The sequence below is a fragment of the Mucor velutinosus genome, assembly GCF_035048745.1.
Source record: "Mucor velutinosus strain NIH1002 chromosome Unknown tig00000041, whole genome shotgun sequence".
Classification (NCBI taxonomy): Eukaryota; Fungi; Mucoromycota; class Mucoromycetes; order Mucorales; family Mucoraceae; genus Mucor; species Mucor velutinosus.
Window position 1 is genome coordinate 63,860 of NW_027041905.1, and position 26,103 is coordinate 89,962.

General features: G+C 41.4%; 12 protein-coding genes across 12 annotated transcripts; 5 read left to right on the forward strand and 7 right to left on the reverse strand.

Annotated features, from left to right (window-relative positions):
- Positions 1 to 30: 30 nt before the first annotated feature.
- TVP23_1 (Golgi apparatus membrane protein tvp23) lies at positions 31 to 802 on the reverse strand (the record flags this gene model as incomplete). Its single annotated transcript, XM_064819585.1, has 6 exons — positions 31 to 38; positions 116 to 250; positions 311 to 416; positions 483 to 560; positions 624 to 719; positions 779 to 802. The coding sequence occupies 6 exons, from the start codon at positions 800 to 802 to the stop codon at positions 31 to 33; spliced, it is 447 nt and encodes a 148-aa protein (XP_064683505.1).
- Positions 803 to 1,361: 559 nt separating this feature from the next.
- On the forward strand, positions 1,362 to 2,271 carry ATC70_000165 (uncharacterized protein; the record flags this gene model as incomplete). The annotated part of the gene is made up of 4 exons (XM_064819586.1): positions 1,362 to 1,364; positions 1,423 to 1,601; positions 1,657 to 1,891; positions 1,957 to 2,271. 4 exons carry the CDS (start codon positions 1,362 to 1,364, stop codon positions 2,269 to 2,271), a joined length of 732 nt encoding a protein of 243 aa, XP_064683506.1.
- A 423-nt stretch (positions 2,272 to 2,694) lies between these two features.
- On the forward strand, positions 2,695 to 4,036 carry HGT20_1 (Bifunctional purine biosynthesis protein PurH; the record flags this gene model as incomplete). The annotated part of the gene is made up of 2 exons (XM_064819587.1): positions 2,695 to 3,925; positions 3,990 to 4,036. The coding sequence occupies 2 exons, from the start codon at positions 2,695 to 2,697 to the stop codon at positions 4,034 to 4,036; spliced, it is 1,278 nt and encodes a 425-aa protein (XP_064683507.1).
- Positions 4,037 to 5,299: 1,263 nt separating this feature from the next.
- On the reverse strand, positions 5,300 to 6,875 carry ATC70_000167 (uncharacterized protein; the record flags this gene model as incomplete). Its single annotated transcript, XM_064819588.1, has 2 exons — positions 5,300 to 6,620; positions 6,679 to 6,875. 2 exons carry the CDS (start codon positions 6,873 to 6,875, stop codon positions 5,300 to 5,302), a joined length of 1,518 nt encoding a protein of 505 aa, XP_064683508.1.
- A 2,678-nt stretch (positions 6,876 to 9,553) lies between these two features.
- Positions 9,554 to 11,734, reverse strand: ATG15_1 (putative lipase atg15; the record flags this gene model as incomplete). The annotated part of the gene is made up of 4 exons (XM_064819589.1): positions 9,554 to 10,093; positions 10,168 to 10,560; positions 10,617 to 10,987; positions 11,044 to 11,734. The coding sequence occupies 4 exons, from the start codon at positions 11,732 to 11,734 to the stop codon at positions 9,554 to 9,556; spliced, it is 1,995 nt and encodes a 664-aa protein (XP_064683509.1).
- Positions 11,735 to 11,995: 261 nt separating this feature from the next.
- ATC70_000169 (uncharacterized protein) lies at positions 11,996 to 13,481 on the reverse strand (the record flags this gene model as incomplete). Its single annotated transcript, XM_064819590.1, has 3 exons — positions 11,996 to 12,355; positions 12,417 to 12,956; positions 13,023 to 13,481. The coding sequence occupies 3 exons, from the start codon at positions 13,479 to 13,481 to the stop codon at positions 11,996 to 11,998; spliced, it is 1,359 nt and encodes a 452-aa protein (XP_064683510.1).
- Positions 13,482 to 14,690: 1,209 nt separating this feature from the next.
- On the forward strand, positions 14,691 to 15,542 carry ATC70_000170 (uncharacterized protein; the record flags this gene model as incomplete). The annotated part of the gene is made up of 2 exons (XM_064819591.1): positions 14,691 to 14,975; positions 15,033 to 15,542. 2 exons carry the CDS (start codon positions 14,691 to 14,693, stop codon positions 15,540 to 15,542), a joined length of 795 nt encoding a protein of 264 aa, XP_064683511.1.
- A 228-nt stretch (positions 15,543 to 15,770) lies between these two features.
- Positions 15,771 to 16,833, forward strand: IDH1_1 (isocitrate dehydrogenase (NAD(+)) idh1; the record flags this gene model as incomplete). Its single annotated transcript, XM_064819592.1, has 7 exons — positions 15,771 to 15,830; positions 15,884 to 15,973; positions 16,035 to 16,106; positions 16,161 to 16,295; positions 16,348 to 16,426; positions 16,477 to 16,656; positions 16,718 to 16,833. The coding sequence occupies 7 exons, from the start codon at positions 15,771 to 15,773 to the stop codon at positions 16,831 to 16,833; spliced, it is 732 nt and encodes a 243-aa protein (XP_064683512.1).
- An 8-nt stretch (positions 16,834 to 16,841) lies between these two features.
- Positions 16,842 to 18,251, reverse strand: RHO1_1 (GTP-binding protein Rho1; the record flags this gene model as incomplete). The annotated part of the gene is made up of 6 exons (XM_064819593.1): positions 16,842 to 17,069; positions 17,122 to 17,380; positions 17,447 to 17,709; positions 17,771 to 18,025; positions 18,088 to 18,120; positions 18,198 to 18,251. 6 exons carry the CDS (start codon positions 18,249 to 18,251, stop codon positions 16,842 to 16,844), a joined length of 1,092 nt encoding a protein of 363 aa, XP_064683513.1.
- A 3,285-nt stretch (positions 18,252 to 21,536) lies between these two features.
- POP4 (RNase P/RNase MRP complex subunit) lies at positions 21,537 to 22,304 on the forward strand (the record flags this gene model as incomplete). Its single annotated transcript, XM_064819594.1, has 4 exons — positions 21,537 to 21,632; positions 21,692 to 21,889; positions 21,946 to 22,080; positions 22,143 to 22,304. 4 exons carry the CDS (start codon positions 21,537 to 21,539, stop codon positions 22,302 to 22,304), a joined length of 591 nt encoding a protein of 196 aa, XP_064683514.1.
- Positions 22,305 to 22,510: 206 nt separating this feature from the next.
- ATC70_000174 (uncharacterized protein) lies at positions 22,511 to 23,165 on the reverse strand (the record flags this gene model as incomplete). The annotated part of the gene is made up of 3 exons (XM_064819595.1): positions 22,511 to 22,629; positions 22,680 to 23,028; positions 23,085 to 23,165. The coding sequence occupies 3 exons, from the start codon at positions 23,163 to 23,165 to the stop codon at positions 22,511 to 22,513; spliced, it is 549 nt and encodes a 182-aa protein (XP_064683515.1).
- A 1,267-nt stretch (positions 23,166 to 24,432) lies between these two features.
- ATC70_000175 (uncharacterized protein) lies at positions 24,433 to 25,953 on the reverse strand (the record flags this gene model as incomplete). The annotated part of the gene is made up of 6 exons (XM_064819596.1): positions 24,433 to 24,621; positions 24,682 to 24,746; positions 24,825 to 25,339; positions 25,404 to 25,590; positions 25,652 to 25,760; positions 25,846 to 25,953. The coding sequence occupies 6 exons, from the start codon at positions 25,951 to 25,953 to the stop codon at positions 24,433 to 24,435; spliced, it is 1,173 nt and encodes a 390-aa protein (XP_064683516.1).
- Positions 25,954 to 26,103: the final 150 nt, after the last annotated feature.

The window sequence follows — 26,103 nt, forward strand, 5'->3', positions numbered from 1 at the left end:
AATCGCTTTTGTTGTTGTCATGTTCACCACTTATTCCGCTAACAAAAAAAAAAACATAGCCTAATGAATACACCATATCCCTTGCCCAAGTTTTCTTTCCACACAAATTACTTACTGGCATACTTTCTAGTCCATTCTTTGGCAGTGGCTTCGTAACGAGCACGATCGGTCTTGTAGATGTGAGCCAACTCAGGAACAAGAGGATCATCAGGGTTGGGATCTGTGAGAAGAGAGGAGACAGAGAGGAGAACTAGAAGAAAACCAAATGTTAACCTACATGGCCTTTGTTCTCTCCTTCAAAATGCATTACCCTTTGTGATGGTCAATGCAGGAGACCATTGGTCCTTCAAAATGTCCAAACAGATGCTGCCGTTGCTGTTGATGTTGGGATGATAGATTTTGGTAGTAAAGTTGATCTATTGCAAAGTAAAATCGAGTGAGTGTGATTGAATACACATGATGCCTTCTCTACATGTATTTACCTTGGGAGGCTTGAATGGATAATCAGTAGGGAAGTGAATTGATAAAAAGAACACACCACCTTGGTAAGGGCTGGCATCCTACATATCATTGTGAGTTGCGATGGCTCGGTTGCTGCTGCGTATAGCATGGAAGTAACTTACAGGACCCACAATAGTAGCTTCCCAGTGGAACAAGTCATCGCCAACAGGGCCAGCAGAGCAGTTTGAAGGAGGGTCACGTTGGAGATCTTTGAGTTCCTATAGTCGCTCTATTAGCATGTGCTCTCTATACCAAACGTTTTGCTTGAATCTTTTACTTTGTTGATACGTTTTAAAGCCATTATTCTTTTTTTTTTTTTTCTATAAAAAAATATACAAAAGAAAAAAGAAGTGTGTAGAAACATCGCACTATTTATTGAGCTCTGACATCCAGCGGTTATTCAATCAAATCAAGATGCTCATCCGCTACCAAAGGTCACTCTTTTGATGGAAGAGTGCAAGTAAGCATCGATATATTTGTATCATGTCGCTCTTGATTGATTAGTGTCTTGACATAATGAATCAGCAAGGCAAGATGTAATACATGCCACATGTGTCTCGGTTTCTTGTTACAAACCAAAAGGTTTTGAGTCTATACTCTTTGAGTGAAGTTGCAACATCTATGGCAATTAGCCCATACAAGCAGATGTTTTTCTATGCTACTCTGATCCTCGAAAACCATCACATTGGCAATGCTGCGGGCTTTCGAAGTCTATCTGTTGAAGTGTGTTGTAACATCTTTGTAGGCGGATGATAACAACACACACACATACACACACACACATACACATACACACACACCAACATTTTTGGAGTTTATTCTTTTTTTGCCTTTTTTTTCCCCCCTCCACCCCACTACACATGGTAATATATGCAGACGCTTCTATGGCGAGATTCTTTACTAACTAACTTCACTCTTCAGCCTCAAGAAGACAAGCTCAATCTATTACAGCATTCAGCAAGCATAGCTGCTGACCAAGACTTGGAGTCAGGATTTACTACTTCTCAACCTGTCAGTACGAATAATGCTCAGCAACAACAGTTTGTGAATGAAGACACCACCTCACGCAACACAATTAGAGAGTATTTCGAACAATCAAGGTACCGCTGGCTGATTTACGAATACAACGTATACACCTAATCGATGAAATATTAGCCATCCCATTGCCGCTTTCTTCTTTATATCCTTTAGGCTGGGCGCTTTGTTGACTTATCTCTTGGGCTCCATCTTCACAGACAACTTTACCTTTGTCTTTGTCATCACCATCTTACTATTAGCATTCGACTTTTGGACAGTAAAGAATATCTCTGGTAGATTGTTGGTAGGTCTTCGTTGGTGGAATGAGATTCAGCCTGATGGTTCCAATAAATGGGTGTTTGAGAGTGCTAGTGTAAGTCTTAGTTTTTTTTTAAGGGGTGAGAAGAAAAAGGTACTGACTGCAAATCATACAAATAGCCCAGTAGAATCAATAACGCAGCAGATACACGTTTGTTCTGGTGGACACTTTATGGCACACCTGCTCTGTGGGCATTGTTTGCCTTTTCTTGTCTCATTACATTCAAGTTTTCATGGCTGATTATTGTGGGCGTTGCACTCGCTTTGAACATGGCCAACGTGTATGGATATACTCAGTGTGATAAGGATGCAAAAAAGAGATGGGCTACTGGTATGGCAACTCGCTCTGCTTTGGGGTCGCTTGGCAGTGGCGCCAGTGGATTAGTAGGAAAGGCCATTTCAAGTGGCATTGGCAAAGTATTTGGATCAAGATAAAGCATCAAACAGAATAAACAAGTCTAGAACGAAGCCTATGCTTGACATCATTGAATAATGCAAAAATGAAAATGATGATAGCTCTACACCGCGTTTCTAGTATCTAATCAGACAGTTTCTACAATTGCAACATGAACCATCTGCTTATACCACAAAGGAAAAAAAAAAAAATCATGCAAATAATCGATTTGGATATGAGGTTAGCATTCAATACAAAATCAACTGTTTCAACTTGATTTGGGTTATCCATGATTTAAGGAGCACCCATGCGAAAGAAAGCATGATGGATGACAAACATCTTGTCGTATATATAAATATATGCTATTTTAAAGATGCTTGTCAAGTTTAGCCTGTTGCCCTTTTCTCTCCTTTATTTCATTTACATTTTCACCCCTCACCCCTCACGATCGTTAATTTTATAATATGTCTACTGCTACTGCAACTATGAGAAAGTCAGCAAACGAACCTACAAAGACCAAATCATCCAGCAAGAGGCCCAGAGCGCCCATTGCTTGCTTCCGATGCCATCATAAAAAAGTGCGTTGCGATGGGGCGCATCCCAACTGCACACGATGTCTGTCCACAGGCGTCTTGTGTGCTTACCCAAGTTCAAGAAGATCCCGCACAACACAGCCTACCAATGTAGACCCTTTTATCGACAATCTGTCTCATCTGGAAGCTCGTATACGTCGCATTGAATCTGACCTTGCCAATCAACGCTCCATAGTGTACTCCATCGTTAGCTCGCCCATGGCGGACAACAGTGAGTTGGAGTCGAAAATGATCAAAACTGAGCTCGAGGTGCAAGATTCAAGATCGATTTTAGCTCAATTGCGTTTGAGAGGAGAGCAGCGAATTTCAAGAAGCAAGAGAGCTGCTGATGCTGCTGCTGCTGCTGCTGCTGCTACTGCCAACTCAAATGCCAATGTTAGTACTACATCCACAACCGCAGTATTAACTTCATCTCTGTCTCTGCCTCTAACAAAAGAAGAAAAGACCAATAAGCAGTTGAATACAAAATCGCTAGCATCTACTAAACGAACAACCCCCAAGAGCAGTAAATCAGCAAAACCAACACAAAGCTATCGGTCCCATGCTTCTCATAGCAACACCTTTGGCAAGTCAAATGACCTCCCGACTGGAGTACCGTCCTCATTCTACTTTCAAGACCTGATGCTGGATAATACTACGGATTTGAATTGCTATGATGGATTACCAGCAGGTCATGGCGTGGATTGGACGCTGTTTGATCAGCAAGACCATACGCCCAATGCTGAGCTACATCAACCAACAGCTACAAGTATGGCAATGATGGCGTCTTCTTCATCTTCAAACTTGTTTGCTCCAAAAGCAACTGCCATCTCTGAGCACAATCAGCTCATGGTGTTTCATCACCACCAACAACAGCAGCAACAAGATCATATGAAGATGGAGAAATCGCCCCTCTCCTCTACTCGCTCTTCTTCCTTGGCTAGTCATTTAGGTGGATATCCTTTTGTTCTACAGCCATCCAATTCCACCAATTCAGTCAACTCCAATGCCACTGCTCTCTCCTCCACCACGTCGTGCACATCCTTAAGTTCTGCTTGTGATAACATTTTCAATTTCAATATGGATGACATGATGCTTCAACATCATCACACGGGACAACAAGGTATGTGTTGTGCATATAATTCATGTTCAAGACAAACATGCTTACTCAATGTGTACCTGCATAGATGCTCAAACGCTTGCCAATAGTCACCATGGTCAAATGTGGTATTAAGAGCAACAATCTCCAGTTATCTGATGTTACATGCCTACATACTTACATACATATCTATATCTATATCATAAATACATATTAAATGCATGGCTGTTCTTATTAGCCTTTTATCACGATGAATTTGAATGTTGCCTAGCAATCAACATTGATGCAGGTAAATGAGTGCACTGAATGGTCAGCTGTTCTTAGGATAGCCAAAATAAGCAACTTTTCTGCGCCGATATGCATGCCCACATGAACGTTTTTCAGGAAAAATGAGTAATGGATGTAAGATCTTGGTTTTATAGAGTACACGTCTCTTACGACAGCTACTGCTGTATTTGGGTAGCGAGCCAGGCTGACTGGCGTTGCCAGATATAAGAATCCCAACAAAAGCAAAAGAGAGCCTTTCAGGCTAAGCGATACTGCTTTCAAACTCATGGTCCTTCATCACCATTCCAATCAACACTGCCATCATCAGAAAAAGGCATTTGGGTCAGCCAACAGCAGCGCCCAATAAAATTAATTCAAACTTGAAATTTATTCCTGCTCAAGATTGGTCAAATATCCTCTTTTCTCGACTTCTTTGATCTCTTCTGTAAAATTCGACTACACAAGTTGTGATGATCAGCATGCACTTTCTAATACAATCTTAAAGTACTTTTTAAGGCGTTTCCAATGGTGCCAAGTAAAACAGATGCTTTGACTGAATTTAGTAAGCAATCTTGGAAAATAATAAATGAAGTTTTTGGCCAAAATGTCGAAATTTTGCATATAAAGGCATCACAAAAGTGGTTTCAGGGGTTGCTTTAGATTTATAATAGAAACATTTTGACTTAATATATACCATATTAAAAGTTTTCATTTTCGAGGTGAAAAACGCGATCGTTTGATTTTCGATAAAAACCATGAGGGTATCCCTCATGCTTTTTGGTGGATTTTGGTCCTTTTTTTTTTTTTGGTTCCTAAAAAGTTGAGCAGATGTGTCAGTAAATATGTGCTCAACGGAAGAGATTGTCTGGTGCTATTTTGGCTGTCTGAAACGGCTTTTAACGCAAGAAAACACTGCTCGAATGCATTCAACTTACGCTGCATTTTGCATATTTTACAGTAGTAAAAGTGGATGCAACTACACTTGCGGGACATTCAAAACTGAATAATGCTTTGTTTATTGGATTTTATTACAAAAATGATCATAAAATGCAATTGAAATATGATAGAATAAAGAGATTAATAAATGTGTAAAGTACAAGAGTATGAAAATGATGACAGCGCCTAACGAGCTTATTTCTTATGCTTTTCATAACCTCTGACAACGTCTTCAAGAGAGCGACCCTTGGTTTCGGGAAGAGCGAGGAAAGTAAAGCAGAAAGCCAAAGCACAAATAACGGCAAAAATGAGGAAAGACCAACCTTGAATGGCAGCGAAAATAACGGGGAAAATCTGACCGATCAAGAAATTCATACACCAATTGATACAGGTAGAGGCAGCACCGACAGATGAAGCAGCATAAGTGGGAGTCATTTCAGAGGTAATCAACCAAGGAATGGGGCCAATACCAACAGCGAAAGAGGCGACGTACAAGAAGACAGAGGCAATCAGAAGACCAGGGGTATTTGTCTTGTAACCAACAACCAAGAGAACAGAGAAGATACAAGTACCAGCTTCGGCAATGAGCAACAGGGGACGACGGCCGAAACGATCAATGACACAAACAGCAAAGATAGTAGCAGCGAAATTGACAATGGTGGTGATAATAGCCATCAACTGAGCCATGCTTTGAGAGTTATTGAAGGCGAGCAAGAAAATGTTGGTAGAATAATACATGACAGCGTTCATACCAGACAATTGTTGGATAATGTGATGAATGAACACAGTAATACCAATACGACGAGTAACAGGATCTCTCATGACATCGATCATAGAGTAGGTCTTGTGGTCAATATCATTGCCACCCTTCTCCTCGTTGTTGGCATCAAAGGAACCGGCCTCCTTGGATTCAGATAGCTTGAGACCCTCATCGCCAGTGATATCAGCGCCACGGACCAAGGTGTTGGCAACTGCAGTACCCTTGATACCTTCAACCATTTCAAAGAACTCAGAGTCAATGTTATAATTACCGCGAAGCTTCTGAAGACTGTGGCGAGCTTCATCAATACGGTTCTGTGCGACCAGCCAACGAGGAGTTTCGACACAAGTAGGGAAGAAGACAGATTGGAAGATGGCAGGGAAAGCAGCAATAGCGTAATTGACACGCCAGAGGGGCACTGTGGCAAGAGGGAGACCGATAACGGAAGCCAAAAGAATACCGATAACGATCAAGAATTGGTTACAGGAACCCATGGTACCTCTAGCCTTGATGGTGGAAACTTCACCAATGTAAGTAGGAACAACCAAAGAGCCAAGGCCACAAGAAAGACCGCAGAGAATACGGCCAATGATGAACATGGCTTGATGAACAGCAACGGCACACAACAGAGAACCAACAATAAAACCAGAATTGTTAACAATCATGGTCAAACGACGACCGAGCTTTTCTTGAACAGCACCACCGAAAAGAGATGCAATGAGGCCACCAACACAGAAGGAGGAAACGGCGAAACCCCTATCGAAAGACAAAATGTCAATACCGGAAAGAGTAGAATCGAAATTGAATGACTTACCAAAGGGCAGTGTTCATGGGCAAACAATCAGGAAGACCTTTAGCAGCTACTTTTTCCATACCATGCTCACATTCGTGAGTGACGAGGCCAGGCACATTGGCAGAACCAATGACCCAACCGTTACTGAAGGCTTCAATACAAGCCATGAGAACGCAGTATACCATGTACTTGGGGAATCTTGCTTCCTTGGAGTCCATGATGATGATTTTTTTTTTTTTTTGTTATATATCTCAAATAGAAAGAGGGATGATATTAAACAGAAAAATTTGGACATGGAGTCATCTCAAAGGTCCTATATATATATATAGATATACAAGCCTTAGATCTTGATCCATTCCACCTTTTCCCAGGTTTTACAACACTGCAGTTTGAAATTGCCAATTTTGGGCAGTTTGTGGGTGAGGATACTTTTTTAAATGAAACATCCCCGTTGGTAGTCCCTGAACAGAAAGAATTTGGAGGGAAATCCTTGGATTTTTTTTTTTTTTATTTTTTTTTTTGCTTGCTAGTTGTATCCAATCACGCCATTAAATGCAGTGCGTAGACGCTTCAAGTATTTACCGAGAATGCTTGCAATGTCAAAACGCCTGAACGCGGTAAAGCAACTCTATTGCAGGAAGCTGGAAAACTGCAAAATTATTTAGCGAAGGATCCTCGATAACGATTGTATAACGTATTCCTGATAACAAATAGCAGAACCTGAGAATATTGAGTCCCAGTTTATATTACTTGGCTGTTCTCCCTCTTCCGAAGACGATGGAGCACATTGTTCATCTATAGATTGACGCGGGTCACCAATACGACATTCATCAGTGTACGTACCTCTCCCCGCCTTACTCATTCACCCCTGGGTGGCGATATGGCAAATGTAGATTTACTTTTATCTGCCTATAGACAAGCTTGTCTTGGTAAGCAATGCATAGCAAAAGCAGTGCCTTATACTTTTTGAATTTGCACAGCACAGTTGCACCACTCGCTGTGCCTAGAATTCCCTTAAATTATTATCCTAATTCCTCGTCATTCTCATTTGATCATTTCATACTGAAAAACATATTGGTTGCTAGCATCCCATGTGCCGTTGGACAGTTGTGCCTCTTCCCTTGCATAGGTTTGTTTGGTTTGGTTTGTATTTTAAGGTTTTATTCCCAAGGCTTTACTACAGTTTTTCATGCCGAGGTCAAATCGACATCGATGTCGGGACACAACAGATTTTGAAATACTCAATGTGAATTATTGCATGTGTGCCTTGGAAACAGACTGTAGAAGCATAGCAATATCTCTTTATGTTGATGAGCCTTGAGACCTAATAATTTCATCTCACCAAGGGCAGTTTGAAATGAACACAATGAACAAAAAGAGAGGGGGGGGTGGGGGAGGGGGGAAACTGTGGAAATATTTGATTAAGCATCCGCTTTGACTTCCTCATTCTGAGAAAGACCTCCAACACATTTGCTTATTTAAGCAATCACCCAAGTATTTTTCAAACGCTTTTACGTTATTATTGCACAGAGCATGCCAATTCCAAATCACTGCGTATGCACATCTGTTTATCGGATCTACGGTTGCTGGGCTTTGGTGTCTTGGCACACATTTGCACATCTCAATGAATGGTTGCGAGCATTTCAGACACAATAAGAAACTGTTAGACTGTGAAACTCGTCCCTATTAGTTTTTCCGGTTATTTGACCAAAACAAATCTATTTTTCCCTCTTTAGGACAAAGGCGTAACATTTCTCCTGTTCTCCGTAAAGCAGCAACTATTTGACAGGTGGCATTTTAGGTTAATCAATGAACGCTGGTGCAATAAAAAAAGAAACTTTCCAGCAAGGCGACATGTACGAAAGCAAGTTGGCAGCAAACTCCTTAAAGGAAAGCAGCTGGGAGAAGTCTATACTTAATAAGCGTAATCCTGTACTGAGGAATTATGGTTAAACAGCATGATGTTTCTTGATGATTACACCGCTGGCTAGTGAAACATCTAAATGAGCTTGTTTTGGTCTTATTATACATTTTATACCTAACATTTTCCTCTTCTCTATTGTTCTTGTTTAAATTAATTAAAAGAACAGATTTTTTTCGTTTCTGTTTGTTTTCTCGGTTGCTTTGGTACTAGCTGGAATGGAGCCCTGTTAGCTAGTTTACGATGCTCAGCACAGTTCAATTCATTCATCCAGCATTCTCATTTAAAGTTTTACTCCAGTAAAAAAAAAAAAAAAATTGCATAAAGATCTGAAATCAAAGTTAAGGAACTGAGCTTCCGTGGTGCGTTTTTAGAAGTTCAACATCTGACAAGCAGTTGTATATTTTTTGATGGGAAGCGTTACACGCAAAAAAAAAAAGACAGCCAGGCGGCATGAATCATAATAGATTGTCTTGAACCTATTTTGAATTTTAGGTCAATTACCCGATGCGAATGACAGTTCCCGTCAAGCGATTTTGAAACACTTGGAAATCCTGGTACAAGAATAGACAAGACCTCGTTAGAAACAAAGGAACATGCATTTTAGTCAGCATGAGTAACAACTGACTCTTGCATTTGATAGATTTTCTCGGGCTAGGAGGGCTTTCTCATTTGCAGAATGGCAATCATGTCACAATCAAGCACACATTCAAGCACCTTGTGTTTAACTGTGGATTTGTAAGGTTTGAGGTTCAAGAACGCAACTTCTACATTGCCTCTCTCTCTCTCTCTCTCTCTCTCTCTCTCTTCCACTGATCTGGCATTCGATAATCGCCCGAATCAGATGTCTGTAACAAAACCTCTTTCATTACACATTTACCATCGCACAAACGAGTCGTCAAATTCACTGTGCACCAAACAAGCAAGGTCTGTTGATCCTTTATTATAGCATTAGGGTTGGATATAATCTATAAATCAATGATGCATGTTGCTTAATTTCTGAGCTTCATGCAATTTCTGCTTCATCAATTCGTAATCATTTTCACTTTCGGCATACTTTAGCTTCATGTCAATCAAAACGGTCTCCAATTCAGACAGTCTGTCCTCCAACTGCGAGTTTGTATCCACCAGGTGAGCATTGTGTTGCGCCAATTCATCGAATTGCCTCTGCCGTTCATCGTCCATGCAATTTTTGATCTTTACCATTTCAGCCTTCATCACTGCTAATTCGTGCTTTAATTGCTGATTCTCTGCATCCAGACTGGCCATTGACATTTTGGAGCTAATGACTTGCTGTGCAATATCTTGATGCTCTTTTTCTAATGTCTTGTAGGACAGCTTTAGTTTTTTTATTTGCTCTTGGAGCTCAATGTTCTCTCGTCGTATGCCATCTTCTATGGACTGCATCTTGGCTTCTTTGGCAGCTTCAGCTTGATACTGCTTTGATAGTTTTGCCAACTGCCTTGATGGGATATCAAAGCTGTAGGCGTCCTGCACAAAGTCATAAGTGTCGTCCTATATATATATATATATATATATATATACAGTCATTAGCAAGCCTGAGGAAGAGTAGTCGTTAGTAACAATACCTTGTATGCATCAAATATGCTCCCAGAAAAGAACTCTAGCAGTGATTCAAACTCGAGGCTAAGAATCACTTGCTGGTTCTTCTTCATCAGAGCCAATGCAAAGTTTAAAATGATGTTTGACCCCTCCACAAACAATAGATCAAATACACGGTAAACAAGCTCTAAGGGGCATCGATAGGCAAATAACGTCATGAACCATTGTGAGGCGTACATGTTAGGCACCACACCTTGCGCATCTAAATGGCGATGTACTTGTGGCAGATGTTGTAGTAATAGTTGGTCAAATTGATACATGTGCTCATGCAATTTCTCCATCTGCGGTGTAAAATGGCCCCTCAATTCATAGTGTCCCATCAGCTTGAGCAAGACACAAAATGCTGCCTCGTCAGGCATCTACACAAGATGGTGTATATAAGCCTACCCATATCTCTCTTGATACAAGAACTTACATGCAATAGCAACACGCCCACCACAAAATGAAGGCCCTGGCAATAACCCACATGCTCATCAAATAAGCTGTATGCCTTGATGACATTGAAGAGCATTTCTTGCCCCTCTCCATCCTTGTCTTTGAAATACGGCAGTGTAGGAAAGGTACGAGGTAGATCTCTGCGGATCAATTTTTCATGCGGACTTGTCTGATCAAGTAATTCACGATATTCGTTTTCAACCAAATCGCTATCCGTTTCAGAATTGGAAAAGATACGCCATAGTTTGCCTCGTAGTTGTGATGGAATGCCTATACTGATCAGCGATCGAAATTTGCTATGCTGTGTTCGGTTGACACGCTCAAAATCAGAAATGACGGACGACCAAAACTCTATGAAAAGTGCGCCGTCAGAAGCCAATGTTCATCCTGTGCATTTGTATAGTTACCCCAGTCGGTGTCTCCCCTCGATGATTGCTCTTTGAGCTGCTCCAAGTTGTGCGATGTTTCCTCTTGCAGTTGCACCTGCTTTGAGGAATTGTGATGTCCAGATCTCGAGAATTTTGACAATAGTAAGTCGTAATAACTGGTTGTACTGGGCGTTGGACTATGTGTTGGCCTGTTGTCATTGTCAGGTGTTGATGCTGTTGTCGTGTGTGAACCCAACTTTTCTATGCTAGAAATCATCTGCCAATCCTCTGTGTTGTTGTTGTTGTTGTTGTTGTTGTTGTTGTTGTTGTTGTTGTTACTGTGTAGAGTCAAGTCTGTTGACAGGGTATCAGCATTATCTGTGCTATCTGTGGTAATACTACTGTTGCGGGTCGTCTCATTGACATGTTGCTGTGTAACACTGGGTATCGCATCCAGGTGGTGATGATGCTCGTTTGGCGGCGAGGAGACGGACAGTGTCGAAGTGTTGCTGCTGCTTTTCTTTGTACTGGCTGCATCTTGGAATTCATCCTCTTCAGAATCGCTTGTATCCGATTCATGATCAGACTTCACTTGCACAGTGAAGCCAAAATGGTCCACATATTCCGGCTTTTCCGGATGTAACAATACCTCATCAACCACATCCAAGTCGAAATCATTGACAAGAGGCTTAATAGGTTTTGTTCTTGAAGGTGAAGATGTATCCATCATCAGGGTATGAGAAAAAAAAAAAAAGAGAGAAAGAAAGAAAGAAAAAAAAAGGAGCTAATTTCAACAATGCGCAACATGCAATCATCCAGTTGCTTTTTTCTACCTGCTCTTGTGTGACTTTACGACGTAAGGCCATATTAAATGCATATGCGGAAATTGCAAACACATCCGAGACGACGTTGATCTTTTGCTAGTGCTACAGAATTGCATTGAAACAAGGGCATCTCGTACTGATGGTCAGTGTTTCATGGCATTGTTTATTCAGGAAATTTCATCTGTGCTTGTCCAAGGATCAGTAGGTGGATCTGGCGCATGACTTGTGCTGGTCTTTGTGCTTGTAGTGCTGGTAGCAGAACCACCATCACTGCTGCTACTGAGATTGTCTCTGTCATCATAATACTCCCATAATCCACAATCTTGGCAATTCTCTTCCGGCACGCAGTTGGGCAAAGGAAATTCCTCTGGCTTTTTCAGTATATTCTCAATTACATCTCGCACTCGATGCGATCTGATATCGACTCTCCAGCCATTATCGTTCACTGTATCCCATACACACACCTTGCCCGTATGACAACGAGATTCCATGGCGAATCCTCCATACCAGCAGCTACTGGAAGGCCCCTATTGTTTCAGCATTGAGAGCCCCACTCCTTCTGATATATGCAGATATCCCCAAACTTACTGTGCACACACCGACAAAAATAGGATCAGCTGTGTGGCCAAAGTGCCACAGAGGCATATTCTTGGCAACACTGCCACTAGGCAGATGCAATCTCGATGATGCCAGTCGATCGCCAGGTATCTCAAAGGTCACTGTAGGAATGCCATAGGTCAAACCCACCAAACTAGCCACGGCACCGCCCAAAGAATGGCCTGTAATCCATATCGTGCTATTCTTGTACTGTTCCTGCACATCCTCAATGATGTTCAGCGCATTGTCGTAGTATAGCTCTGACTTTTGAATGTTGTTTTGCAAGCAGCTGTTCTCGCACTTGTATTCATTTCCCTTGTAGCAGTCGCACACAGGAGACCAGGCACGACTGATTCGAGCACAACAGCAAGAAAACAGCATATTGTCGTTGATCTTGTCTTTTTCGCCTGTGGGTCCTCCACTCCATAAGCCTGCGCTTGTTCCCTTGATACTGAGGACGATCAATTTATCGTCTTCATCCGCAAAAATGTGACCCCGAATACCATCTGATTCCCATCCAAACGAGTTGTTCTTTTGATATCACAGATGCATGTTAGTAATCCAAAACTGCCTTATATGGCTCGGTTGTCAGCTTACCAGTTGCCAGGGTGCGCCAAGATCATACCATTCCGTGTTGTTCAGATTGATGTCCAGGTATGCATTATTCGTCATCATGGCTAGTGCCAAGACGGAGGGTCTGTGCGTTACATCAGGTACGAGACCAATGGTGGATTCTAGGTGCATGGGTCTGATACGGTTGTTCCATCTCGCCAATGTGCCGTATTCTCGCTGCGATACGAGATCCTGTATATCCGCAGTGATGGGCTTATCCATGACTGAAAATGTGCCTTGCAAAGTGTAGGTAGCATCTTGTGCTTGGTTGGCGGTGATGTCGTTGCTGCTATGGATGTCTATTTTGCGAAAGAGATTGGGGATGGGTCCATGGGCAGAGGCATGGTGGTATATTGTCTTTAGCTTTAGGGTATTTATTGGTTTATGGGAGGGAAGAAATGGTATCTGCAGATTGAGTGCCTGCGCAGTGGCTACTAGTGACATGAGTAGCAAGTAGAATTGTATAGTGAAGTGCATCTTTCCCAATGTCAAGTGTATCATCATCTGGCGAGAAGTATGTATATATATGCAGAGAGAAAGAGAGAGAGAGAGAGAGAGAGAGAGAGAGAGATTGATAAGAGTTTTGTGCAATGCGGTTCCTTGCATTTATAACTGCCGCTTTGAATGTAGCACGAATGATGAATACTAGCACATCACGTGTGTGTTTCTCGTGCGAATCAATCTACAGATGATGAAAGCAGATTCATGCTGCTGAGACCAAAGATACTACCCATGTGGAGGAAACAACCAAGTAGGTGGAGCGAGGCATGCAAGTGCTGCATATCAGAGCAGCATGCTTGAAGCAGCCATCTTTGAAGGTGATACTCATGTTTGACATGATGCCATGACTACTGCCCAGCACTGGTACATGTAAGCCTTCTAGCAACCTTCCCCCTCCTCCTCCCCTTGAAACCCAAACACAAATAGACTACATGATAATGATGCCACATCATTATAACAGATTATATACACAGAGACGCTAAAAAGTTCCTATTATACACAATTAAATATTCCGTGGATCAGGAACCGTCAAGATGCCAATGCTAGCGTTCTCGTTCGAGTCATCCCATTTCGGCACACACATACAAATATGACAGTTTGACTCTACTGATGCTTTTCAAAGTTGGGAAAAAACAAATCTAGATGTGGGCATCCCTTCTTTTTTGTTTGTTACTAGTAGTCTGCAGTGACAACACTCGAAAGACAAAGTCTCTCAAATGTCAAGAAACGGTTATCATTTCAATTTTGATAAGATTACAACTGAGCCTCGGAGAAACTCCACTTGTCAAATGTCAAGCCTCTCCTCTCTGTCTCTCTCAATCAACATAGGGATGCCTGAATCAAGCGCCATCATCCAGCAACGCCATGTTGACAACACATGCATGAAACAAGCACACCATACAAAAAGCTCCCTCATTTCGATTAGCCTTTGCTCTAAAAATTGCATAAACTGCACAGACAAACAAATAGCTTGCAAAAGTTAGATTATCAAAAAAGCAAACCTACTTTGAGACAAACATACGCATTCGATTTAATACAGTAGTCATCCACGCACTTTCTTCCCTTCTCTCTCTCTCTCTCTCTCTCTCTTTTTCTTTTTCTTTTTCTTTCTATATATATATATATATATATTTCCTCTCGTTCCTTCCTCCAATGTATGAACCCCATCAAGACACTGCCAAAAATGACAAACATGCATTTCCAGAACCAAACACATACGATTATGCTTCACAATTAATGTTTGACGCAAACTCATTTGCACCAGTGTCGAACCCTATTGATCTTCATCCTGCGTATCTTGATTTCTTCCAAAACGGCGGTGATCCATATGAAATGATGCGGTATCAGGCTGCTATGCAACAATCCCACGACTATGCTTCATCTTGCTCATCCAATAATACTCCTCCTACATCTTACAGCCATCCTATACATCCACAGGTAATTACGGCACAGATGCGTGTCTTGATGGGCATTTGCTAACCAGGGTTTGATTAGAGCTTCTCAGTGCCACCAGCTGTGCCAGCACACTCCATGCCACCACAAGCTGCTGCCTATCCCATGATGGCATTTCATCAAGACGGCAATGCGATGGGCATTTCATTAGAACAAGCTGCCATGAACTACCCCATTCCTTACGACCATCACACCTATATGGGTCCACCCGTGCCCACACTTTCCACTTCATCGTCTTCCTCGTCTTCTCTATCCTCCAACAACACTGCTTACGGTTTGAATGCAAGCGACAATCGAGGTGCTCAAGTGTATGTTCGAAAAGCCTGTGTCTCATGCAAACAGTCGCATGTTGCTTGTGATGTCCAAAGGCCCTGCGCTCGTTGTGTGAGACTGAACAAAGCAGATACATGTGTGGATGCCGAGAGAAAAAAGAGAGGAAGACCTTGTGGCTCCAGCAAAAAGAAGAAGGAGCAGCAACTGCAATTACAACAGCAACAGCAGCAGCAGCAACAGCAGAACAACATGGCTGCCAACTACAATCATCTTTTGTAATCTAATGTGCCGTCTTTTAATAATAATAATAATAATAATAATAATAATAAAAAAAAAGTAATCTTATGTCAATCCATGTGTATAAAAGTGAAAAAGACATACTGATAGTGTCAAGCAGCATACTCATCCAGTGCTCTTAAAGGACTGTTGCACCCGCCGCATTGATTTTATAACCCCTCCGCAATAAATAGACGCTCTCCTTTTTTCACATCAACCTTTCTCTAGACAATGTTGACAAACATCATCCGCAAATCCTCCCCTGTGCTTTTTCGCGCCACACATGCCAGAGTAAGCTAGACACATACAACTAACTGAGCTGCATTACTGACTCGTTGGATTAGACCTTCTTCACACCACCAGGCAACAACATCATCAGCTCCTGGTCCGAGTCTCCTCATGCACAAATGGTGCCAATGGTCATTGAACAAACTGTACGTATATCGCCGTGAGATGGCACTCGTCGGCTCTGCTAACTGTGCCATGTCAATATAGGGCCGTGGCGAAAGAGCATACGACATCTTTTCTCGTCTGTTAAAGGAGCGCATCATCTGCTTGAATGGACCTGTAAGTTGTATTTAAGGACATGATGTATGATAGACCAAGTAATGATGCATCCAGGTAACCGACAACCTCGCCTCAGTGATTGTGGCTCAATTGTTGTTTCTGGAGGCTGAAAGCACGGAAAAGCAGATCAGTTTGTACATCAATTCACCAGGCGGCAGTGTCACTGCAGGCATGGCTATTTACGATACAGTAAGTTGCGAGGTGGATGGGATCGAAACGTCATGACTCAAGCTATCATTAGATGCAATACATCCAGTCGCCAGTATCTACACTGTGTAATGGACAAGCTTGCTCGATGGGATCACTTTTACTTGCTGCAGGTAACACGGGCACTTGGACACCATGATGGCACACGCTCATACTTACTTAGGCGAACCCGGTAAACGATACGCTTTGCCTAATGCCTCCATCATGATACACCAACCTTCTGGCGGTGCTGCTGGCCAAGCATCTGATATTGCTATTCACGCCAGAGAGATTTTGCGTGTGAGAGAGAGATTAAATCGAATTTACCAAAAGCACACTGGCATCCGCGATCTCGAAACCATTGGTAAGTCTTGGATCAAACAATTTAGAAAGACAACACTGGCTGAATATACGTGACAAAATAGAGAAAATGGTAGAAAGAGATTATTTTATGACAGCTGACGAAGCCATGAACTTTGGCCTTGTGGATAAAGTACTCGAGAAGCGTATTGAACCCAAAGTAGATGAACCCAAGAAATAAATCATTGCTTACAAGGATGAAATGACAGACTTTGTAAATTCAGTTGTGCTTTGCTGTCCTCCCATATCGCGAGTTCGGCATTCCTTGTTTTGAATGGTGAGGTAAACGGCATTGGAGATACGGTTGGCATGATCCAAAAGACCGAGATGTCTCAGCATCATGACGGAGCTAAGGATCATGGCTGTGGGGTTGGCAACATTGCTTCCACCGATATCCTCGCCTACATGACGACAACCCTATACAAAGCAATAAGCAGGGTGTCCGTTATACAATCCAACTATGACTTACAGGCTCGAATACAGCATATTCACGCCCATAGCTTGATCCAGGGATGATACCAGGCCCACCCACTAAGCCTGCGCCGACATTGGAGAGGATATTGCCGTAGAGATTAGGCAAAACAAGCACGTCAAACTGCTGAGGACGAGATACCAGTTGCATGGAAGCATTGTCCACAATCATATCATTCAATACAATGCCTGATTTCGTGTACTCTTTTTCAAAGATATCACGAACCGTATTCAAGAACAAACCATCACCTAGTTTCCTGCGCTATACAGTCAGTACTATATATATATATATATATATATAACACGCCTCACACCACACCTACATGATGTTGGCCTTATGGACACAAGTAACCTTCTTGCGATTGTTCTTTAAAGCAAAATCAAAGGCAAACCGAGCAATACGTTCCGTCTTGTAGCGTGTAACCAGTTTCAATGACTCGACGACGCCTGGATAAGATTGATGCTCTAATCCAGAGTACTCGCCCTCTGTATTTTCACGAATAATGGCTAAATCAATCTCACTGAAACGAGCCTTGACGCCAGGAATCGTTTTCACTAGTGAAATAGAAGCATAGATATCCAAATCCTGTGATCAACATTTAGTCTATCCAGCAGACATACTGTACTGCGTGTGTTGTATGCTATACCTTTCTCATAGACACATTGAACGAGGCATGTCCCAGTCTCGAGACGGGGGTGTACAAGATACCTTTCAGTCCAACCTTGTTTCGACGCAGTGATGCCAACGTGTCTTTCATCAAATCATCGTTACGAGATACATGTCCTGACAAGTCAAATTGCTCCCATTCAACAGGAACCTCTGCGGCTTTGAAAACTGCTTTTACTGATTCAGACAACTCTTGGCCAACGCCATCTCCAGGTACTAAAGTGACAGTGTGGGTCTAGTCATAATAACACGTTAACAAGGTGTGTACGCGTCGTCAGAGAGCATGCGATGACTTACATTGGCAACAGATGCAAAAGAACGAAGAGCGGTCTGTGGGATTTTGCATGTATATCAGAGCTGAATACATGGCATGTTTATTTTATTTTATTTTTTTTGCATAATTTTACCTTTTGAAAGCTCGAGCAAAGTTGGTTTCTTGCAGTGGTGATTTGTCTTAACATACTTGTAGTTGGAAAAGAAAGCAATATGTGCATCTCAGTGACATTGTCGCTTATCTGCCCCCCCCCCTCCCCCTTTAAATCGTTCGGTTTCGTCATCTTTTGTTTGTGTATAAAAGATTTAATCTATTTCTAGGTGAGTAGTACTACAGACGCGATATCAAGCTTATACTCCCATGCATCACAATAGCAGCAACACGTTATGGCATTGAATTATCGGTATTTTTTTTTTTCTTTTTTTTTTAGCGAGCCTAAATCAAATGCACTCTCATCAAACAACGCAATGCCAGCAGTTTTCGCTACATTTGCGCCTAACTGTTGGATATATACAAGTCCATATTAGAAGCGAACCAAGTGAAACTTTCCCGTTCTACGGTTGTTAAAAGATACCAGTGAGAAAACATGTGTGGTACATTCATCTCATGTCTCAGTCCATGTGGTTTTGGTCGTTGTTGAGAGAGGGACATGGTCGTTTTCATGCAGCAGGTGCCACCGCCAAACAAGTCAAATCGCCGCTTTACAGTCTACTCTGATTTGTTCGTTTTTAAGCTTTTTGGACACGATTCGACCTATTTTGCAAGATTGGACTAGCAAGTTGTGATGACTCGGCCATACTCCTTAGAGCATTATACAAGTACCTCTCAAGGCGCATCCGATAGTGCTATTTATAATAAGTGTTTTGACTGAATTTATCGAGCAATTCAAGAAACTATGAAAAGCGGTTTTTTGGCCAAAATGTCAAGATTTTGCATATAAAGGCCTCGCAAAAGTGGTTTCAGAGGTTGCTTTGGATCGAGAGAAACATTTTGATTCATGATATACCATAGTAAAAGTCTTCATGATCAAGGTCAAAAAACGCGATCGTTTGATTTTCAATGAAAACCATGAGGGGTATCTCATGCTTTTTGGTCGATTTTTGGCCATGTTTTTTGGGTCTTAAAAAAAAAGTTGAGCAAAGATATCAGCAAGTAACTGCCAGATGAGAGCAACTGTTTGATGCTATTCTGACCATCTAAAACAGCCTTGAGCGCGAGAAAACGCGGCTCAGATGCACTCAGATTTTGCTGTATCAGGGACACTAAGGAATAAAAAGGGGAAATACCAGTATGCTGCTTGCCCGTATATGAAGTAGCTACGTGTATATGAATGTAGAGCATCATATAAGAAGCAACAAACACTGAAGATTGAGCCACTTTTTCCACAATTCTATGTGCGTTCTTTTGGTAAGTGTAAATCGAAGATTTTTCAGTCATTTCTAGCAATGTCTTACAGCGCGATTTAGCTAACAGACTGTAGTTGAAGCACTGTACAAGTTTGAGGATAAAACATTGCGCAAGAGATGCTATGTTGATACCTCGTTCCCAACTACCCCCAACAAGCTGTTTGAGTTTGTGGATACTGTCCCTACGATGCTGTCGTGGAAGTAAGCTGTCATCGAATTCGCTCAAAAAGCCTCTATCGTCAGTCCCTAGTCTCATTTGCTGTAATAAGCATTACCGTCTCCTCTTCTTATATAGTTCCTTTTTCGTTTTTCAATAACAGTACATGAATTTCCTCTCGACTACAATATAAATACATCATCCTCTACCGTGTCTTTATAGCTCAATACATTTGCACAGATACGAAAAGTACTTGGAGCTGTTATTTTTGTCGATTGACAAACCTTCTCAATTACTTACGATGCTTTAATGTTGAAAACTTATATATTTTCTCCAAGCATAGTAGTTCAAGTCAAGTAGTATAGGCCTTCATTCTGTAGGCATAGCCAAGCCAGAATGTGATTGGCAGAGCATTTGAAATGCTGTAGGGCATCTTCAAAAGAATCCTCTCCTGGATGATGCTCGTTTATACCTTGCCACCCCCCATGTTTTGCTAAATCCGTCTCAAACAACACATTTACAGCCTTTTAGCAGCCCTTTTTAACCAGAATAGGTGCCACTCGCTATCATAAGCATACCATAGCATGAAGAAAGGTATTCGGCACATAAGCTGTTTAAATGCAATTTTGTATACAATTCTTTTGAAGCGCCTCTTCCTAATTAGGTCGATCTTTAATTACTCAGGTCGATCTGTGTAGAGCATAAGAGATTGTACTTTTGGCTGCAGTATCAAGGGTCGCCATTAGCTGCTCCTCATGCAATTGAAGCTTATTGAGTATGTAGAAATAGGGTCAAGACTCATCTAGCGAGAAGAAATGTTGGGTATTGAAGCATCATTCATCAAGAGGCGAAACTGATCCTTATCGCGGCAGTTCACATTAGGAAAGTTGCTTCTACTTTTTGCAGCATTCGAATGTATTTGGCTGCAGGCCAAGCAATTCGATATCTTTAAACACCGTTGCAAACGTTATACGGCATTTACATGCCGTTTCGTTTAGTTTCATATCTCTGGCCCCGCTTGAAATGTTACAAAACAAGAAAAGCTTAGATCACACATCTATCATCAAGGGCAACAATAGACAAATGCTATGAGGCTTTATTTGGAACCTACACGTGTGCCTGAAAGCTGATAGTACATTACTTGTGATACGTATGAATATTATTCATGTACTTTATAGATAATCCAGGCTGATTTGATTGCTAAAAGCTGCTTTCCATTCATTTTTAATCAACCAAATCAAGTAAAAAGGATCCATTAAACGATGCTGATTGAACATCAGCTTTGAACCCTTGTGACTGAAATGGAACAGCATGAGAAGCCTTCCATTGACCCGACCCGAGAACAGCAATGATTGTTTAAATGTGTGTGTGTGTGTTCTAGTACGATAGGGCTTTTTTCTCAATCAAACCTCGTGCTTTTTCCTTTTTTTTTTTTTTTTTTTTCTTTTTCATTTTTCTTTTTCAACTGCTTTTTCTCTTTCTTTTTCTAATTTATATTATTATACCAAAAGGTAAATACATGTCTCTTGATATCCATGGCCATGAGAAAAACCTGCACACCTCTAGTCACTCACCCACCCACCCACACACAGACAGGTACACAGGCACACTTGTAGACGCCAGTATATACACGGATACACCTATTTGCAAGACATGTCTTTTTGCTCTCAAGATACACATTCACTTCAGGTTGTCCAAATGTGTCTGTGTGTGTGTCTGTGTCTGTGTGTCTGTGTGTCTGTGTGTCTGTGTGTGTATGTGCTTGTTTCGATGGCGAACCGGGGTTATATTTCTCATTGCTATTTTTAACATTTGACACTCTTCCATTTTGTACAAAAATGCGATAATGATACTCATCTCTCTCTCTTTCTTTTTTTTCTTTTATTATATTTATTTTTCTCCTAATAGGATGGCTGAAATTAGAAGAAAACTCGTGATCGTGGGCGATGGTGCATGTGGTAAAACATGTCTTTTAATTGTGTTTTCAAGGGGAACTTTCCCAGAGGTAAGTCTCGTATATACACGCATAGATCCAAGAAACCATGCAAACTGATGAATCGCCAGTTATACGTCCCTACTGTCTTTGAGAACTATGTAGCAGATGTCGAGGTTGATGGTAAAAATGTCGAATTGGCTCTTTGGGATACAGCAGGTCAAGAGGATTACGATCGTCTTCGTCCTCTCTCTTATCCTGATTCTCATGTCATTCTCATCTGTTTCTCTATTGATTCTCCTGATTCATTGGACAACGTTCAAGAAAAGGTAAGCGTGTGTGTGGCGGCAGCAGCAAATCAAATCAAGCTAACGCCCCTGAGTAGTGGATCTCTGAAGTTCTTCATTTCTGTCAAGGCCTCCCCATCCTACTCGTTGCCTGTAAGAAAGATTTAAGAAACGATCCTGGAAAGATTGAAGAGCTAAGAAAGACATCTCAAAGACCTGTTACTGCTGAAGAGGTATGATTTTTGATTCAAATACAAACAACTATAAATAGATTTAATAATTTATTTGTATTTAGGGCTTGGGTGTTGCACAAAAGATTGGTGCCTACAAGTATCTTGAATGCTCTGCAAAGACAGGAGAAGGTGTCCGTGAAGTTTTCGAAAATGCCACTCGTGCCGCTTTAATGATGAACAAGCCCTCAGGTAGAACCTCAAAAAAGAAGTGTTGCATCTTGTAAGATTACCATATAAACTCTGCTATATTTATAAATCAATGGTTGGCTTTGGTTTAAACTTTTTCGATGCTCTTTCTGCTGGACGCGCAACGAACTGTGGTCCATACAATGTGTAATTTTTTTGATTTTCTTGAATGTAAATGTTGAAATTACTGCTATTTTTGGGTATTTCTATAGCATATATGGTTAATGGGTGTGGATGTGTTGAGTCATTGTGCATTCATACGTTTGAGTTTGTTTTCTTTGGTGATGATCTTGAACATGGACATGGTTTCCTGGATCACAATACCAGTGACGCCAATGTAGCTCGGATTGGTCGTTTGAACAACTGTGATCTGATCAATCCTACTGTGGTTGTCATGGTGACTTGAGGCTTACCTGTCATAGTCGCACCATGAAAATCTGCTTTGATCAACTTTTGCTCGAAATTCACTGATCCTTGAGACAGTAATTTACTCATGTAGCCTTGCCACAGTTGTGATAGTGGCTCGAAAAGCTTGTATTGGTGTGCTTCCTTGGGTATATCATACACTTTTAATCGTCTCTTTTCTTTTGCTGTTAATTTGCCATCCTTCTTGTTCTTGAGTTTCTTTGCAAGCTCTTTTTTGTCCTGTTCCTTTACAAATGTATTTGATCTATCAATGTAAACTGGTCTCATTTCATTCAAAACTTTGTCTGCATCTGATGTAGGTCGAATAAAGTCATTGACGAATTCCTTTACTGCTTTCTGTGCGTTGATACATTAGATGCTGTGTAGGATCCATCTCCCTTGTTGCAACTTACTTGGCCCAGCTTGTTGCTGGTGCTTCCTGGTAAGGGCTGATATACGCTTTCTCCTAGTAGATGATTGTTTAATTGAGCCATCTTGAAGGTGAAATTGTCTGTCTACCTTTGTCCATTCTGTATGATTTGATTTGGAAAGAATATGGATGGAGAAAATTTTGGTAATGAAGAAAAAAAAAAGAGTGACTGTAATAGGGTGAGGCATTGGTCCTGCTTGAAGTACATCTGTCAAATTGCTTGAGCGGCGCTAATGCTGGTGTTGAGTAGCAAAAGTGCACCATAAACGAATATAGGGGATAAACATTGAGTTACATGAATCAAATGACTATACTGAATATAATGCTTGTTGTCAGATTATGTAAATCCTCATCATCTACCAGCGGTTTAATCTCGAGACACACCATTAGCACAGTCAGAGGAGGCGAAATCTACAATGGTTATATCCTTTAGGATCAAGTAAAATTGAAGACGTGTTATCATGTCTCCTCAATGGCACACATCAAATAGCTGTAGCCTTTTAATCGTTGACGACAATAGTAATAGCTTTGCTTGTAGTTGCTCCTCGCTGTAAAAGAGTAGCGCCAATGATATTTCCTTTGCGCTCTGCCTACAGGGTTTAATGATGTTGTCTAGAGATTTCTTTGTGGTGATGGCAATGCTCCATTGCAGCAATAATACAAGGCTCTTGCAGACAGAGACGGATTTATTTTGCGCACGACTTGACACTTAACATTCACCCCTTCAAGCTGCTAAAGAAGAGCTACGGTCTGTCTTAATGACAGGATAACTATTTGAATCACATAAAATGCCTTGGGCTTTTGGTACATTTCAACCTAATCGATGAAGAGCTTTTTCCAAACATAGGGCATGGAGATACTGCCAAGCAATGCACCTTCATATATATATATATATATATGGAGTCCTAAATTATATTACTGAAATTTATTGAGCAAAACTATACACCTTGTTGATGCATTGTTGAATTTGCAATTATTGCCAAAACATCGACCGCTACTTTACACTACTTTTTTTTGTAACAGGCTCTTTTACGCTGATTTAACATAATCACTGGGCTCGATAGGAGGATGACTCCTGAAAAGATGAGCATCAGTATTTGAAACCTCCGGCTCATCTCAATTGCATCGCAAGACATGATTACTCCGGCTAATAAGGGACCTGCAAATATACCAAGAGAGTATGCCATGTTGTAAAGTGCATACACTGTGTATGGAGAGTTAATACATGATTGAGTGCTATAGGCTGCATAATCATTACCTTGGGCAAAAGCGTTACTCCCCTACAATGAGATGATATCATCAGTATGAAGTCTAGATGCATAGACACTTATCTAGAGTACCATTTCAGTTACAGTTGCTCCCATTTCAGGCATCAAGGGTGTGTGGATCAACGGATTCGACATACCAAACAGGCATAATGAGGGTAGTATGTAGTTGTATGAAGAAACAGGCACACCAACCAGGACTGAGGCAATTGACATGAGGACCATGCCAATGCTTATAAACAAAGGCCTTCCAAACTATAGCCACCCAACAGTGAATCAGAATTGCCACATGTTGTTTGTAACAACTGTATTTACCTTATCCGACATGTATCCTGTCACTGGACCAAGGAATGATGGTACAACAAGTGCAATGAATATAACTAATTGTTTGTTTGTTGTTGAACATATTTTAGTCGTATTGATTTTTTTTTTTTTTGGTGTTAAAATGAGTTGTTTACCTCCTATGGTAGATGTTGAAACATGATACTGATGTTCGAGATAAATGGGCAACGCTGGCTCAATGCCTGCTAATGCAGCCGAAGTGACAAAGCAGCATAATAAACAAGCTGAAATGTGAGGGTTAGAGATCAGGTTGAATAATTGTCTTCCGGCGGATTGCTTCTGTTGTAAAGAACCCACTGTGGAGGTAGACGAGGACGAGGATGTTGCTGACGATAAGAGCGGTGCTGATTCATCCACTGCTGCTGCTTTTTGAACTGGTTGCTTGGCAGCGTCCATGGGTTGATCATGGATCTTGATCGGTTCTGCTATACACACAGTGCCTACCAATGTCATTAAGCCAAATATACCACAAAAGTAGAAGGGTGCCAGTGTTCCTCCATAATCGTATAGAAATCCACCCATCACAGGACCCAATAAAAACCCTACTGTATGTGACAGAATCACTGTGCCCATGGCTCTACCCAATCGATCCACGGGAAACGCATCAGCCAGCATACCTAACCCAATGGTCCTGTGTAAATGACAAACAAATAAATAAAGAAAAAGCCTAAATCAAGGTGAAATCAGAATCATACCACGAAGCACCAGCTGATGCGCCTTGACACACTCTTGCTATTGCTAGCATCCTGTAGCTGGAGGCCCAGGCAAAGAGTAGCGTTGAACTGATGATGCAGGACGTACCTAGCATCAATCCATAACGTCTGTTCTGACACTTGTCGGATAGGATACCGAATAGAGGAGTAGCCACTAGATACCCAAAGGCTATAGTAGCGAGTTGAACATCATAGCGTACATGTGTGGTCCATCACCCAATGCTTCTTACCAAAACATCCAAACAAGAATCCAATGTCTTTTGGTGTGCCATGAAATTTATCCAACACAAGAGCAGGCAGGCATGGAATGACTGCACCATACACCAACATGTCTCTACTCTAGCTGTCAATACCACACACGACATACATGCTACCGTATTACTTGCGTAAATAGGACCAATGCCACTAGACATGCCACACTCACGTTTGAGGTACGAGCTCTGTGCCACCAAGAGGGTTTCGTTTGGTTTGCAAAAGACGTCGTTGATGTAGAGAGTGTTGACATGGATGAATTGTCAGTGAAATAATCCATTTTGGAATGGAAATATAGAGAAAGAAAAAAAGAAGAAAGTAATAGACAGTATCCGCTCGTACTGAACGCTTAAATAAAGTAGTTGGTATCAAGTGTGTTTCATCATGTATGCAGGATTTGAAAACAGTGTCTGTAGTCATCGACTCGAAA